Genomic DNA, 15,301 nt, shown 5'->3' with positions numbered 1-15,301 from the left:
AATAGTAATGACCTTTTATTGTATAATTTTGTAAATACCATATGTATGCCATGTGTTTCTTTTCTTTTGTTCATGCCTATGTTTGTTTTTGGAAACTTTTTGTATCTTTGAAATCCACTTGGAGTAGTTTAAAAAAATGTAATCACATGCTATGTTTCTAACGTTTTATGTTTTAATATATAAAAATGGGGCTTTTCCATCGGGCCTCTGCTGAAAAGGGATTTTGCTCAGTTTGACTATCCCAATAAAAAATATAAATAAATATCCTTTACAAAATGCATGCTAACACAAAGCATGTTAAATTAACTTTCTAAGTATATAAGAGATTTATTTAAAATCTGTCTATGATTTTGGGTCCTTGTCACCTATTATTTTTTGTATCCCTCATTCCTGACCAAAAAAATTAAAGGCATGATGAATGCACAAACATACATGTGCATTACATAGAATATTTGTATACATATTTGTGGGTGTGTGTTTGTATAGGTCTCAAAAATACAATAAGCTTTCTGAGTCCTTATTCTTACTTCAGACCCTAAAAGTTTGTCTTACATTCACTATTCAAGCTTAGTGTCACTTTTACTTTATAGCTATTAGAATAAGTTCTAAAGAAGCTGTCATGCACTGTGAGATGATGCCATGTAAATCTTTACAGTGCATTCACAATCTGCATCCAAAACAGTGTGTGTGTGTGTGTGTGTTTGTGTGTGTGTGTGTGTGTGTGTGACTTTGTTAATACTGTGTTGATGTGACAGGAAGATTGATGAGCTTATGTGTGAGACAGATTAGTGAGACTGTGTGGTTCATAGGATCATAGGAAGTTACTAGGCTATTGGCCCAGAGGCCCTTGTAAGCCTAGCCAAGAGTTTAGCCCATGCATAAACAAATCAGCACCTGATACCCCTGTCCAGCAGGGATATGGGTGGAATCCCAGGGATGTATTTTCTATTTCCCATCCAGTTATCCAAGTTGTGCTTAAAAAGGGGTAAAGGGGTACTCTGCTTGACATGGAGAGGGAGTCTATTCCATAGATGGGGGAGTCTCTGGGACACAAATCTGTCCCACCAAGTCCTATTGATGTCACAGACCAGGTTGAGCCTGCGTGTGAGGGTTACTCGAGTGGAGCTTGACTTGCGGATATGCAGCAGTGCCATCAAGGCGGGGTCCGAGATTGCCTTGTATGCCAGACAAATGTCACCTCTGAGGAGTCTGTATGAAACAGAGTAGAGGGATAGGGATTTTTGAGGCCCTGGATTCTCCTGGTGAGGAATCTCTGTGGTCTCTCTAGCTGCTGCATGTGCTTGGCGAGGTACATGCTGAATGGGGCATTGTACTCAATAATGGGCCTTATAAGGGTAGAATACAGGGATGTTAAGACCTCATTGTCTCTGGATGAGTTACACTTACTTATGAGGTGGACCATGTAGAAAGTTTTCCATACAACTGAAGCAACATGGTGGTCAAAAGTCAGGATGCTATCAATCTGGATGCCCAAATCCCTCACAACTGACTGCATGCTTAGGATATTGTCATTAATGTGATAATGTGTGGGGACATCACTCTCCCCAAAGGGGATGATGATGCATTTTTTGTATTCAGCTTGAGGCCATGTTTCTGGCACCAGTCATTTGTTTGGGTGAGACCCTCTTGGAGGATGTCCACGTCACTAGGGAAATTGATGACAGCTCCCAGCTTGTGGTGACTTCGAACGTGACTGCTTTATGGTCTGATCTTACGAGGGAGGATGATACTATATTGATGCTGCAGTGGTTACTCATGTTGGTTAATATCAAGCCCAAGATATTATCACCTCTTGTGGGGGTACCAACTAGCTGTTCCAAAGCATTTGCACTGACAAAATTGATCAATCTCTGGGCATTTGTGTTCTGGCATGAGTAGGTCTTCCAGTCTATGTTTGGGTAGTTAAAGTCACCCATGATCAGGATAAAGGGTTGGATCTTAATAGATTTGAATAGGTCTAGATAGGCAGTTTTGGCATCTTGGGTCAGTTTTGGGGGCCAGTAACTAGCTATGATTTGTATAGGGGTCTTGTCAATGGCTAACTGCACCTGGAATGTGTCCTGTCCATCATACTGTTTGACCAGCCTGGAGGTGTGTATGTCTTTAATGTATATTGAAACTCTACCTCCTTTGGCTTTACTACCCACAGTTTGGGGTCTGCATGTATGATAGGAAGAGTAACCAGGTATGGCTAGGGTGCTTTCCGCAGCTTTGAACCAGGTTTCTGTGACTACACCGATGTCAGCATTTTCCAGGGTTACGAATGCTTGCAATGAGTGCAGCTTTATGTTTACACTCCTAGCATTTAGCAGTATGACCTTTAATTTGGGTTTTGTTGAAATTTTGATGTTGTTAGTTTTAACCTCAGCACTTTTTCTAAAAAAAGGCACTATGGGGGAGGCAAGTGCCTTTGCCAGAAGCCTGAAGCCCAAGTGATACAGATGCAGGCCATCTCTGGCAAAGCATCGTGGTCTGTTGATCATATTTTCCCATGCTGCTAGGTACTGGATCCCCCTGGAATGACACCAGAAACTAAGCAAATTGTTAAAGTCAATCATTTTCTGTTTGCATTGAGGCATCATTCTGGGTGATGGTTGAATGCTGCTTAAGGCTAGGGACATACGTGCCTGGGACACATATTCAGCAAGTTCAATTATGTCTCTCTTCATATAGTCCAGGGAGGTACATCTCAAGTCATTCACATCAACATGGACTATGACAGAGTCATAGCAGTACCTGTTGTTGAGACACGTGATGCAGTGCGCATCATCATTAGTTGAAGCAGACGTTTGTTTGCTTTTCAATAGTACAGTTTTAAATGTTGGTATCCCCAGTCATTTCATTTCTGTTTCATGCTTTATATCACATCTCCACTGCTGTAAGGTATCAAGAATGGTAGCCATGGCAGTAGTAAAACATGTCCACGTTTGCCTGATTTGTGCATCCAGGTAACAAAAGATGCAGCATAATGTATACTTTCCATGAGCTACTAGTGATTACTAATGAAGACTATGAAAAAGGTTCTTTGGGAAAACTCATGAAAAAATATATATTTTGTCATACATGCTCTAATAAATCAGCAGTGGACTAGGCAGTAAGAGAATAGATACGTAACCATGCATGCATATGATGGCAGTAGCAAGTGACAAACAGTACCATGCATGCATCCTGAACTGTAGCTATGAATAGCAGCAGTACTTGAATATTAATAGATATAGCTCAAGAATGGTACATCAACATTAATAAGAATGGAGGCATGTGGAAGCTGGCATGGTCTGGTATATGAAGACAGTGAAACCATCACGGTGGGATGTGCAAAGCTTGAGTAATTGAAAACATATTTGAAGAAATTTATAACTATTCAATTTTCATATATTCATTAATAATGTAAATGTGAAGTGTGATAGTGTTGAATTTGCTCAGGGCTTTGAAAGCAGAGACTGTTACACAAAGAAATGACAGTGAGAGACATTGTGTAAGATAAATATTGCCATAGATGTATCACTTGATTTCATGTATAAGTTCTTAATATACACACTATTCTAATGTGGAAAGTGTAGTGGTGTAGCGGTTTGCATTGTCACCTCACAGCAAGAGGTTCTCTGCTTCAATTCTTGGCTGAGGTACCTTCTGTGCAGAGTCTGCATGTCCTCCCTGCATTTGTGTGGGTTTCCTCCAGGTGTTCCTGTTTCCTCCCACATTACAAAGACGTGTCTGGAGCGTTTCTCCCGGGCATCCACTGAAAATCGACTCATTCCAAGTTGGACTTTCCCAGTAAACAAATGTTAAATAATTAAAATAAAATAAGTAAATTGATATTAATATCTCGTGAATCATACATTATGGAAGAAGTTTGTGTCTGCTAGCTTGCATAATCTGGTAGGCATATGCAGTGAAACAATCACTGTAGGGTGTACAGGGATGGAATTTTTGAAGTGCATAAAGTTATTAAATATGACATATTTTCCATGATTCCTTTAATATGTAAAAATTGGAATGTGAAATCATTTTTTTTTTTCGGGGGGGGGGGCTTGCAAACAATAGTTGTTCCAAAAAACATGGCAGTAAAATATGTTACATAACATGAATACATCCACGGATATAACAGGCTGCTTGAGAAAGAAGTTATAAATAATAGCAATATCCCATTAATAAGGGTACCATTGCAAGAATTTTTTTTCCAAGAAAACAATATATGTTTGAAGAAAGTGAATGCAGTGGGTGTTAGAAGAAATATTATACTACACATGCTTGGGTAACAGAAAAACAATCAATCATATGACTTTGTTTACTTGATGTACATGTTATTAAAACTGACATCATTCTAATAGTCAGATTAATATCTCTTGAACAGTAAGTATTGTGTTGGGCAACAAAGTGGTATCTGCAAGCTGACATGGAATTGTACGTATCCAAAGTGAAAACATCCTGCGGCATGTACAGGGCTTGAAGTACTGAAGAATGCTAGCAGTACATTCAAATGTATGGAATGTTTCCTAGTGGAGTTATTATGGGGGCCAGTGCAAGCAGTTGGTGTTAGAAAAACAAATGATGATGAACAAACTTAGGCAAGAGAAGCACCACAAAACTCCTTATTTGAGGTACATTGGATTGTCACTAATATGTTATGAAAAGTGGGCCACGGGTTACGAAGCAACGTGGCACCTGCATCCTCACAGAAAAAACATCATTATGGGATGTACAGGGCTTGAGTTAATTAAAAGTGTTTGCACAAGATTATCAATAATATGACAAATGTTACATATTTATACCAATAAAACAGTGCATGAAACTGGCATGGCGGGGGGGGGTTAACAGGCAATGGGTGTTAGAAGAAAAATAACGCTAGATACACTTCAGTAAGCCATACATAGGCACAGATATAGCTATTTTGTTTGTGGTACACTGTTTTAATAGCACATTTTGATATTAAGTCTAATATATCATGAATGGTAGGCTGTGCATGGAAGATTAAGGTACTTTCTAAAAGTTGACATGATTTACTGAGCATGCACAGTGACAAAGTCAGTATGTGATGCACAGGGCTGCAGGTTATAGACATTAATGAATGTTTGCAAAAGTTATGAAAAGTCTGACATTTTTCAAATTCATATTGTTTATGTAGAAGTGCAGCCTGGTACAGATATGCTTACAGTGCCATATGCCAGACATGCACATTACTTAAAAACCTGGTATTAGAACATGGTGGGTAATTTGTAGGCTTCCAGAGATACAAATGTTTGGTAAAGCAGTTATGAATACTAGCTATATTTGCATATCAAATTAACATGGTAAAAACTATGTGGTTTACAGCAAAACAAATGTTGCCATTGTATGCACAGTATTATGCCACATAAATTGGTCACTCATACTTGGAGACAAACATGCATAGTTCCCTAGATTAACTTGCCCTATGTCACCAGAAAGATCTTGAACAGACAAGCAACTCACCCACTGACTGACATATTTGGCCTATCCTTCATGGTTACAATAATATAACTCCTGTTTGGCCATAATACTAATACATTTTGGCAGATAAAATGCTATTTCAAATATGCAATTTAAATTCAATGCCATCACACATAATTGTGATACTTAACACCAGTATGTATCCCATTGATTAAAGAACAACTTTCATGTTTTGCATTTAACTTTATGTTGTGTATTTTTAACATGCATTGTTTATGAGATATTGCAAAGCGTAAGAGGTATACCCTTAATACATGATTTTCAGAAAACATCATAGTAAGCAAGTAATTTCCTAGCTTGAAAGATTTCAGGAAGCAAAGGTATTAATTAGGCTCCTGCTGCTCAGGATGAAATGAATTAATAACTATTGCTACATTGCAGCTAATATTCACAGCACAGGCTTATTTTAATGGTACGTTTGGAAGATGGTCCTTCAGACGTCTCCTGCTTCAGAAACATTACATTTAGTTACATCAAATGATACTAAACATTTTGAAATTTTTGTAAACATTGTTCACTGAATGTCACTCACATTTTCATAACTTGATTACATTTATGTTAAATATTCAATAAAAATCAGTTGCAGAATATATTGGAAATCTGGCAAAATTTGAAAATAAAGCGTATGTGTGTTTTCCACATTAACTTTGCAGCTCCACTGGTTTATAGCACCATGGTAGGTAGTTTTCATGACAAAGGAAAATGATCAAGTCACAAAGGTGTGGTGAGAAGGAAATACTTAAATACTGTTGGAAAGACTACGAAATAAATGCAGTTATTGTCAGTGCTTAAGAGATCAACAGTGCTAGAATGTAAATATAATAAACAGGTAGAATATACTTTTAAGAGTGCTTTAAAATGAAGACCTGAATTTTGCAATGATGTGAGGAATTAGAAAATCTGAAGCACAGAATTTGCATATTCTTCATACTGATGTTTTCTGGTATATGCCTTACTTTCAGCTATGAGCCTGGAAAGAACAACTCCTCGCTTGTGGATGACTAACATTGCAACAGAGAAATGTGAACTTGCAGGTAAATGCTTATAAGGTGCAAACAGCCAGTGTACATGAATCCCAAAGAGTAAAAATGGAATTGAGGATTGGAAAATCCTGCTGCTAAGAAATATCAAGTACTACACTATATATATATATATATATATATATATATATATATATATATATATATATATATATATATATATATATATATATATAGTTTAAAAATTCATCAACTTGATTATGTAGTGTAGAGAAGTCAGACTTGTTATCAGAAAAAACAAGTCAATGACACATGAGGTCTTACTAGTTGTTCATCTATATGTGCAAATTTGGCATCCATTTTTGTTGTTTTGAGCTTGGGAAGACTTAATAGCCTAGACATAGACATAGGAATATAGCCATGTTTGACCAATATCAGTCAAATCATCAAGTCCCCCTAGTACACAGCAATGTTCAGCCATCCAACAACAAACAGTACATTGCATTATACTACAGAAGATGTGTCCCTTTCCTAGGAGAAGAATACATTATCACTGACATTTGTTTTGTATTCAGTAGGAAGTAGGAGTTGGTTGTCAGTTGCCCTTTGTATATCGATATATTGATACTGATGAGTTTTTTTTTTTTCACCAAATGCATTATACCATTCACTCTCTATTTCAGACTACAGTATGCAAAACCTGCTGTGGGCTTTTCATGCATTCTACATGTGTGCTTTGACATTTATATTGTTAGTACATGCTGCCCTAGAATCCCTTAAAGTTTGGAGCCTCATTCCTATAGCCTCCATCATGAATCACTACTAGTGTGGGAGTTTCTTTACAATTCTCTACCTGACATGGACAAGGCAGCATTTGCTATTTACTTTATTGCCTCCCCAGCTACCCCTATCAACCCCCAACCTGCCACTCATACCCAGGTTAATAGTGTTGCATTCCCGACTCCATTCTTTTTTACCATAGAGCAGAAACTAAATACTGTTATGTGGTTAAGCCAAGCAGAGTGTAATACAGCAGTCTATATTAGAGCAGTTTTGATTCGCCATAAAAGTTCAGTTTGTTTTCCTACTGTGCTGTCACATTGCTTTTGCTTGTTATGTAATTTTGACCTTGATGTCTAAACTGTGATGGCTTATTTTCTACTTTGCATTGGTCATTCACATTACAATTTAAAGTAAATATATATTTATTCTGATAAAGTTCCTGTTGTTTTATGTTTGGAATGAAAGTGCTTATTAAATTGATGTTCTTGTGGCTTTACCTCCCTTGGCTGGCAATTTTTTTTTATGCATGGTACTTTTCTGTTTGCCTGTCTGGACAAATATTTGGTAATATATTAACTTTCTAGGAATTACCATTGAAGTGCCTGGGATGTAAGCGAAGTTATTTTGTCAGTATCATATTATTAATTTAGTAGTTTTTCTGTCTGATTCAATTCATACCTTCATAACAATTCTGTTGGCCAGACACTAAGCTATTTCCTATTCTCACCTTACATGTTTTCAAGATCTCATCTCCATATAAGTTGTTATGTAAGAGACTTATAACCATTAACCTCATGAATAACATTGCTTGGATGGGTCATACATGCTTAAAAAAGCAAAGTATCGACATATGGCCATACTTATACAAACATAGATGAAGTGTGGCCCATATAATCATTCTTTTAATACAGACGCAACTGATATAACATTTAAAAAATTATGATCATACATTACACAGCACTGTCTAAAATCTTAAATGCCCTATGAGTCCTGATCACAGCCTATCTCTTCTGAAAGATTTACAGCAAAGGAGACAAGTCAGCTGCAATTCCATGCCATTCTGGAAGGAAAGCAGCGTCATACTTGAAGATTTTCAGAAAATTTGATTCTTGCAGTGTGAAGTTAGTGAGATAAATTGCCTCTCCTCCTGTTAAGTATGATGCCCAAAACCCAAATGTGCCAATGGACATAATAGTGTGGTTACAGTGAACAAGAATGGAAAGATCCCTGCCGGGGCTCGACTCATTACCATCACCTATAAAGAAAAGATCTCCTCTCGAATTATCAAGATTTTCTCTGCACCAGTCCATTCCATTACTTGTAACTACAAATACAACATTCCTATATTTCTTTCTGAAGTAATCCATGGCCTTTTCAAAGTAGGCTTTGTCACCAATAACTCCTCTCCAGTGTTGAGGCATCACATTAACATAGTCTCCCCTTCTTACATGAACACCAACAAAAGTTACATTCTTTTTCCCTTTTGTAATATCCTGCAGATAGGAAATGGCCTGAATTTTGTATGAATCATGAAAAGTGAATTCCTTTAGAATCTCATCTCGTATATGATGAAAAAAAGTCCATGAGCAGGGAAATCCTTTTAGTTTAATATGATCTCTCTGAATATGATTGTATTCCTCAGACATCCAGTCATGGAGATCATATTGCGTCCAAGGAGTGGCCGATATTTTATCATTGCTGAGCACTGGCATGGACACTTTAAAAAGGGGTGCCAAGTAGTTTTTCATTTCAGGTAGCATATAAGCCTGATACCCATTTTGTTTTGCCAAAGCATATAGGGTTGCGTACTGACCCATTTGATTACCTAGACGTCCATCAGGATGTATTGTCCACATACCCTTAAGGAGAGGCCTTTCCACAGATTCTGGACTGTTCACTGCCTTTGCCAGGGAAGACGGAACATATTTTACCAAAAAAATAGGACACATGATACAGTCATTGTTCATTCTGAAGAATATATAAACTGATGAGCCAAGTACTGCAACAATGATAAAAGTAAACACAAGACACTTGTGTCTCCTCCATAGTGATACAGGGGGTTTTGCTTGATGTTTCCATGTTCTGTCAGGCTTCAGTGAGTCTGTTGTGACAGAAGGAAATATTAGTATACCATTTCATGTTAGACCAACAAAACATATGTATACATCAATAACTCACTTGATTGTTGCAGTAAATGTAAAACATGAGTAAAGAAATATTATTTATCTGAAAAAAAGACTGTTCAGTAACAAAAAAAAAAACAAAACAAAAAATACATAGCCATGCAAGGCTGCATACATACACAAGCACACACGTGCACACACATACATACACTCACACACACACACACACACACACACACACACACACACACACACACAAAACTGGGATAGCATGTCAATTTAGTTGGCATCCTCTTATATTTCTAGTATTACAACTATTAAATAAACTATATGCCCTGTTCTATGCAAAGCAAAATTAAAAAAGTTCCTATCTACTGCCTGCAGTTTACCAAGCCCTACTGATCACACAACTGTTGTTGGGTGAGAGGCCTAGCATCATTTTCAAAACTTGCCTAATGTTAACATTATGCATCCTTTTATTTGTCCTTACCCTTTAAAGATGCATGACTGATGTTATTATCTAGACTGGAGACTCCTCTTCAAAAGAGCTGACTGCAATCTACAGTAAGCATTTTCTTTTTGACATATTTCAATTTCAGCAAATGAACATATAACTCCATAATTCCTTAACATTTTATAATAGATTTTAACATGACACCTATGCCACCCTACCCCCCAACCTCATGATCTAAGGTACGATAACTGTGTAAACCAACTGCAGTAACTAATTTTATGTGACAATTTTGATCCCAAATCATACTTTGCTTCAAGAGTTATAAGCCTATATATTTGCATAGTGAATGCTTCCTTGTATTGTTACAAATTTTCTAACCCAAATCAAGAAATATGGGCACCAAACTGGATAAAGCTCCTCTATAACTCCTCTATAACTATGTTAAATGCCCCAGTTTCAGTCCTAAAGCCCTTCCCTTTGTTAACAAAGAGAACCTGAAAAATATCAAGCGCCATATAATTTTAAAGAATAAAATAACCAACTTCCAAAAACTCACTGCTACCTTAAACCTATCTAGTGCTTTCAATACCCTACAACCAATACACCTTAACCCTAACCTTAAACTTAATAGAATGCTTAACCTTAATAACTTCCTTCTTTTAAAAGAGAAATGCGTACTGGATTTTTACACCTTTAGGAACCACTCTATCACAGAGATGAGACTGGCCCTTAACCTTCCTAAAAGCTACATTATTATCCTGAGACAAATCAGGGAAATGAGTACCAATATCCTGGAAGACCCTAAACTTAATGATAATGACATAAATGTATGTAAAAGTCTATGGAATGCACTTTCAATGAAAAAGAAGATGACACATATAAGGTCATTATATCAATCATATACCAAACTGAAGTCCTCATCTCCAACGATCTAACTGACTTAAATTCAACAATTACATTTAACCAAAAAATCTGATCCATCCAAATAACTTCAAAACTAATCCCCTTCAAAAACATAGCTATACACAGCTAATGATCCTGAACAACTCCTATCTTATCCTGTTTTAAATAAATTTAACCCCACAACCTGCCCTGCCTGCTGAATAGCATCATTTTCTACAGTGTATGCGATCTTCCCAAACTAAAAGAACAGAACCCATCCTTTCCCTCTGCAACAGTCCCCTCAAGGGAATACATCAAACAAGAGAAAGTATGTACTTTAAAAACCACTGTCTGTAGACATAATAGTGTGTACTACTGTAAGTTGTACATTTACTCTCACTAGCCAGGACAGCCAGCAACCAAACTTTATCTGTTCCTAGACATAGTCTCCCTTCCTCTCTCTTTTAACCTTTGTTTTTAACTCCTATCCTACCATACTCAAACTCTGACTTCTGCTACCTTCCTTTCTCTCTCCAAATAGATGCTACTATTGCTATTTCACCTCTGTCCACTAGGTGGCAATATTTCTCTAGACCTTACCTATGGTCTCCAAACTCACCTTATAGGCATCCCGATTCCCATATCTTATTTCAGTGTATAGTCCCCCTCTACCCTCCTACCTTTTACATTCTTCACTGCTTAACCACTTTGCATAATCTAACTACTATCCAGGCTATCTGTTACCTACCTCTCACCACCTATACTTACCTTAACAATCAGCTTCTCTGATTGTTCTCCTAGAGTTCTCTTCTTCTTTTGCTCTTCCCGCTCTGTTGGCCTTGTGGGCTCACTCCGCACCCCTACCCTGCCCCCAAATGCCACCCGGCACCAGTGGTCCTAAGCATAGACACCACTTGCCACACCCACTACACTATCACCAAACACAAACTCCTCCCCCTTAAAGTACTAGTAATCATCTCCCACCAATCCTCCCCTTCTATCTTACCTATCTACTTACTCACTATGAACACCATACATATCTAGGATTTCACTACCCCATTAGGCAAACCTCTATACCTACACTTAACCTTCCCCTTAGTCTCAACAACTCTTTCTGCCCAGCAATGTATTTGTCAGCCAAGTTTCTTAGACTCACTCACATTTCTTACTATAGCTCAAAAGCTAGAAAATCGCAAAACCTAATTTCTAAACTTTTACAACTCACCCTAAGAGTTCAGATCCACATCCTCTTAGATGGTGACATACACCCAAACCCTGGTCCTACCTCAAGTACAGCTATAAAGCCTGATACAACAACTTCAGCTAACACACACCTGCTTACCAGGCTCCCAACTCTCTTCTGATAGCACATCTAAATATTCGAAGCATCAATAATAAAGTTGCTCTCCTGCATGCCCTTAAAGATGTACATTCTTTTGATATCCTCTGCGTTACTGAAACTTGACTTAACGCATCAATACAAGATACTGTAGTTATTCCCCCTGGCTATAATATCCTGAGACTTGACCGTAATGCTAAGAAGGGTGGAGGTGTAGCTATATTTTATAAAAATGGACTACAAGTAACCTCACTAGACCCCAAACTGCCTCTTTCCAGTAATGCAAAGATTCTTATATCTAAGTTTCAGCTCAACAAATGTAAATCCATATATATAATCTGTATCTACCTTCTCCCAGGCAATAATACTAACACATTAGAAGCTATCCTTAGCTAGCTATCAATCAACTACCCACAAGAAACCATAATACTTGGTGACTTTAATATAAACTGGATTACCTGTACATCTGAGCAGTCTTCTGCTCATATTAACTTACATGGCTTTACCTAAACCATAACTTCCCCTACCCGAACCAATAAGCTTAACAACAAAAAAAGCACTCTAGACTGGATTCTCACTAATACTCACCAGCAAACTTATAAAACAGGCACCCTCCCAGAAGATATGTACCAACCATAGGACTGTAAGGACCAACAAAAACTTTAACCTGGATAGCTTCCAAACTGAACTTTCATCCTGTGACTGGACAACCCTGAAACATCTCCCATTAGATGATGTAGTCAAATACTTTAATACGAAATTCTTAGCCATTCTAGACTGCCATGCCCCTATACATAAAATTAGAACTAGAACTAAACCAGCCCCATGGCTCACCAAAACTACCAAACAAAAAATACTCCAAAGAAATAAACTATGGGCCAACTGGTGGGCAACAAAAAGCCCTTCAGATCACCTACAGTTCAGGCAGCTGAGAAATGAAACAAAAAAAGCAACAGTGTCTGATAAACGGAACTACTACTGCCATCTTCAGCAAACCCACCAAAATAATCCACAAAAATTCTGGAGAGGCATAAATAACCTCCTACACCCAGGACACTCATGCACTCCTACCCCCTCTGGCTCTGATCACAATAATCCTACCCAAATAGCCAACTCATTTAACACTTTCTTTACAGAAACCGTTCAATCCCTGGCCAACCCGCTATCTCCTAGCATCACATGCTCCACCACTGCCATGACCAATAACTCTCTTCTATTTCATTTTCAACCAGTTCCCACATCCCTCGTCTGTAAACTTATCCAGAAACTTAAACCCACCACACTCTCTGCAGATCAACTACCTGCAGAATACCTGCAAAAATCAGCTAAAGTCATAGCTTACCCCATATCCATCCTCATTAATAGAAATATTTCTGAAAGATCCATCCCATCCATCTGGAAAGTCTCCCACATTATCCCCCTGCATAAAGGTGGTACTTCCAAGGACTTTTCTAACTACAAGCTCACAGCCATATTATCCCCTGTGGCAAAGGTAATGGAGAAATGCATTCACATACAACTTTTAACCCACCTACTTGGAAAAAATCTACTAGCCAACTGTCAACACGGCTTTAGACCATTTCATAGCACTACCTCTGCTCTCTTATCCTTTTCTGACCATATTAATAGAAATCAAAATAATGACACTCTATCCTCAGCCCTCTTTATTGATCTGTCTAAAGCCTTCAACATGGTCAACCATCACCTCCTCATAAATACACTCAAAAACCTGTCATTGGATGATCTTGCTATTCAGTGGTTCCAATCCTATTTAAATAATAGAAAACAGGCTGTACTGTGGGCAAACACCTTATCTTCCCACCTTCCAGTTAACCTAGGGGTCCCACAAGGATCCATATTGGGACCTTTACTCTTCTCCATCTTTACAAATGACCTCCATTCTGTAATCCCACAAGCCACCTGCATCCAATACGCAGATGACTCCACACTTATATGCTCTGCCACTTCCCCATCAGAACTTCAGTCTCTAACCCAAAAGACCTTTAATACAGTTGAAAATTGGCTCCTGCATAGATGTCTTATCTTAAACACAAAAAAATGCTATTATTCACCCCACCCGTAAAATCTCCCCACTTAACTTTACTGTATCCTCTAGTAATGAACTATTATATCTCCTGATCCTACCACTAAACTACTCAGGGTTCTAACTGATAATAACCTCTCTTATGAGCCTCACATCAATAACACTATAAAAACAGTTAATAAGAAATTAGATTCCCTCTACAGGATCAAACTACTTCACTAGCCAGAATCACCATTGCCCGCACCCACCTTATCTCTACTCTGCTTTATGCCTCTCATATCTATACCAAATTATGTAAAAGTGCTCTGAACAAACTGTCTACCTCTTACAACAACATTGCCAGATTTGCTGCAACCCATCATTGTATCAATCTGAATCAACTAGGCTGGCTAGAATTGCCAAATCTAATACTATTCAGTCAAGTAATAGTAGCCCACGAGATCCTGTATCAACCAGAAAATACACCTATAGTCACTTCCCTAGTCACCCCCTATAATAATCTCAAAACCCTGCACTCATCTAACAAACTACTAGTACAAATATCTAAATCTAATAACTCAGCGTGGGACACACTGTTCTCTAATACAGTGGGTAAAACCTGGAACAGTCTCCCCAATCACCTAACTTCACTATCCTCAGCTAACCTATTTAAAAGTAGACTTAAACCCTACCATAAATCACACTGGCTATGCCCCTGTGCTAACCCAGATTAAACAATTAACCCTTCCCATAATGCCATGCCATGCTTGTTATCGCATTATCTTATTTAGGGCATGCGCTTATGTATATATTGTTTGTCGTTATCAACTATAACCAGTCTACTCTTTGGACCTCATGTGTAATTTTACAGTATGAGTGTGTTCACGTACTGCTTCTAATGAATATTCACTATATTTCGTTTTTTTGACATTTTTTGTGTGACTTTCTAATTAATAGTTCCAATGTCTTTGTAAATATCATTGTCTTTATGTACTTTTTTGCGAAACTTGTGGAGCTTTTCTCCCCGGGCCTCCACTGAAAACGTACATACATCCAGCTGGACTAGCCTGGTCAACAAATGTAAAATAAAATAAATAAATAAAAACCTCCTCATTATGTCCATACTATGACTATCAGAAGACAGATATTCTACATATTTTTTTGAGTTTTAAATGTTCCTTCAAACTCTGGTGCTCTCTAAAAAATCAGACTGCAAAAAAATGGGCC

The 15,301-nt window shown here is 37.8% G+C and overlaps 1 protein-coding gene across 4 annotated transcripts in view; it reads right to left on the bottom strand.

Moving 5' to 3' along the window:
* Positions 1–5,658: 5,658 nt before the first annotated feature.
* Positions 5,659–15,301, bottom strand: part of LOC122791745 (galactoside alpha-(1,2)-fucosyltransferase 2-like) — a 217,219-nt gene continuing 207,576 nt past the window's right edge. For all 4 annotated transcript variants that reach the window (XM_044059658.1, XM_044059655.1, XM_044059656.1 and 1 more), the window contains one exon: positions 5,659–9,354. In XM_044059658.1, coding sequence (XP_043915593.1) covers positions 8,273–9,220 — 948 coding nt within the window. In that variant the 5' untranslated portion in view covers positions 9,221–9,354 and the 3' untranslated portion in view covers positions 5,659–8,272. The remainder of the gene's footprint in view (positions 9,355–15,301) is intronic.

The sequence above is a fragment of the Protopterus annectens genome, chromosome 17.part0, assembly GCF_019279795.1.
Source record: "Protopterus annectens isolate FY-2018-M chromosome 17.part0, PAN1.0, whole genome shotgun sequence".
Classification (NCBI taxonomy): Eukaryota; Metazoa; Chordata; order Ceratodontiformes; family Protopteridae; genus Protopterus; species Protopterus annectens.
Note: the sequence above shows the minus strand (reverse complement) of the source record. Positions and strands in the feature narration are given on the sequence as shown.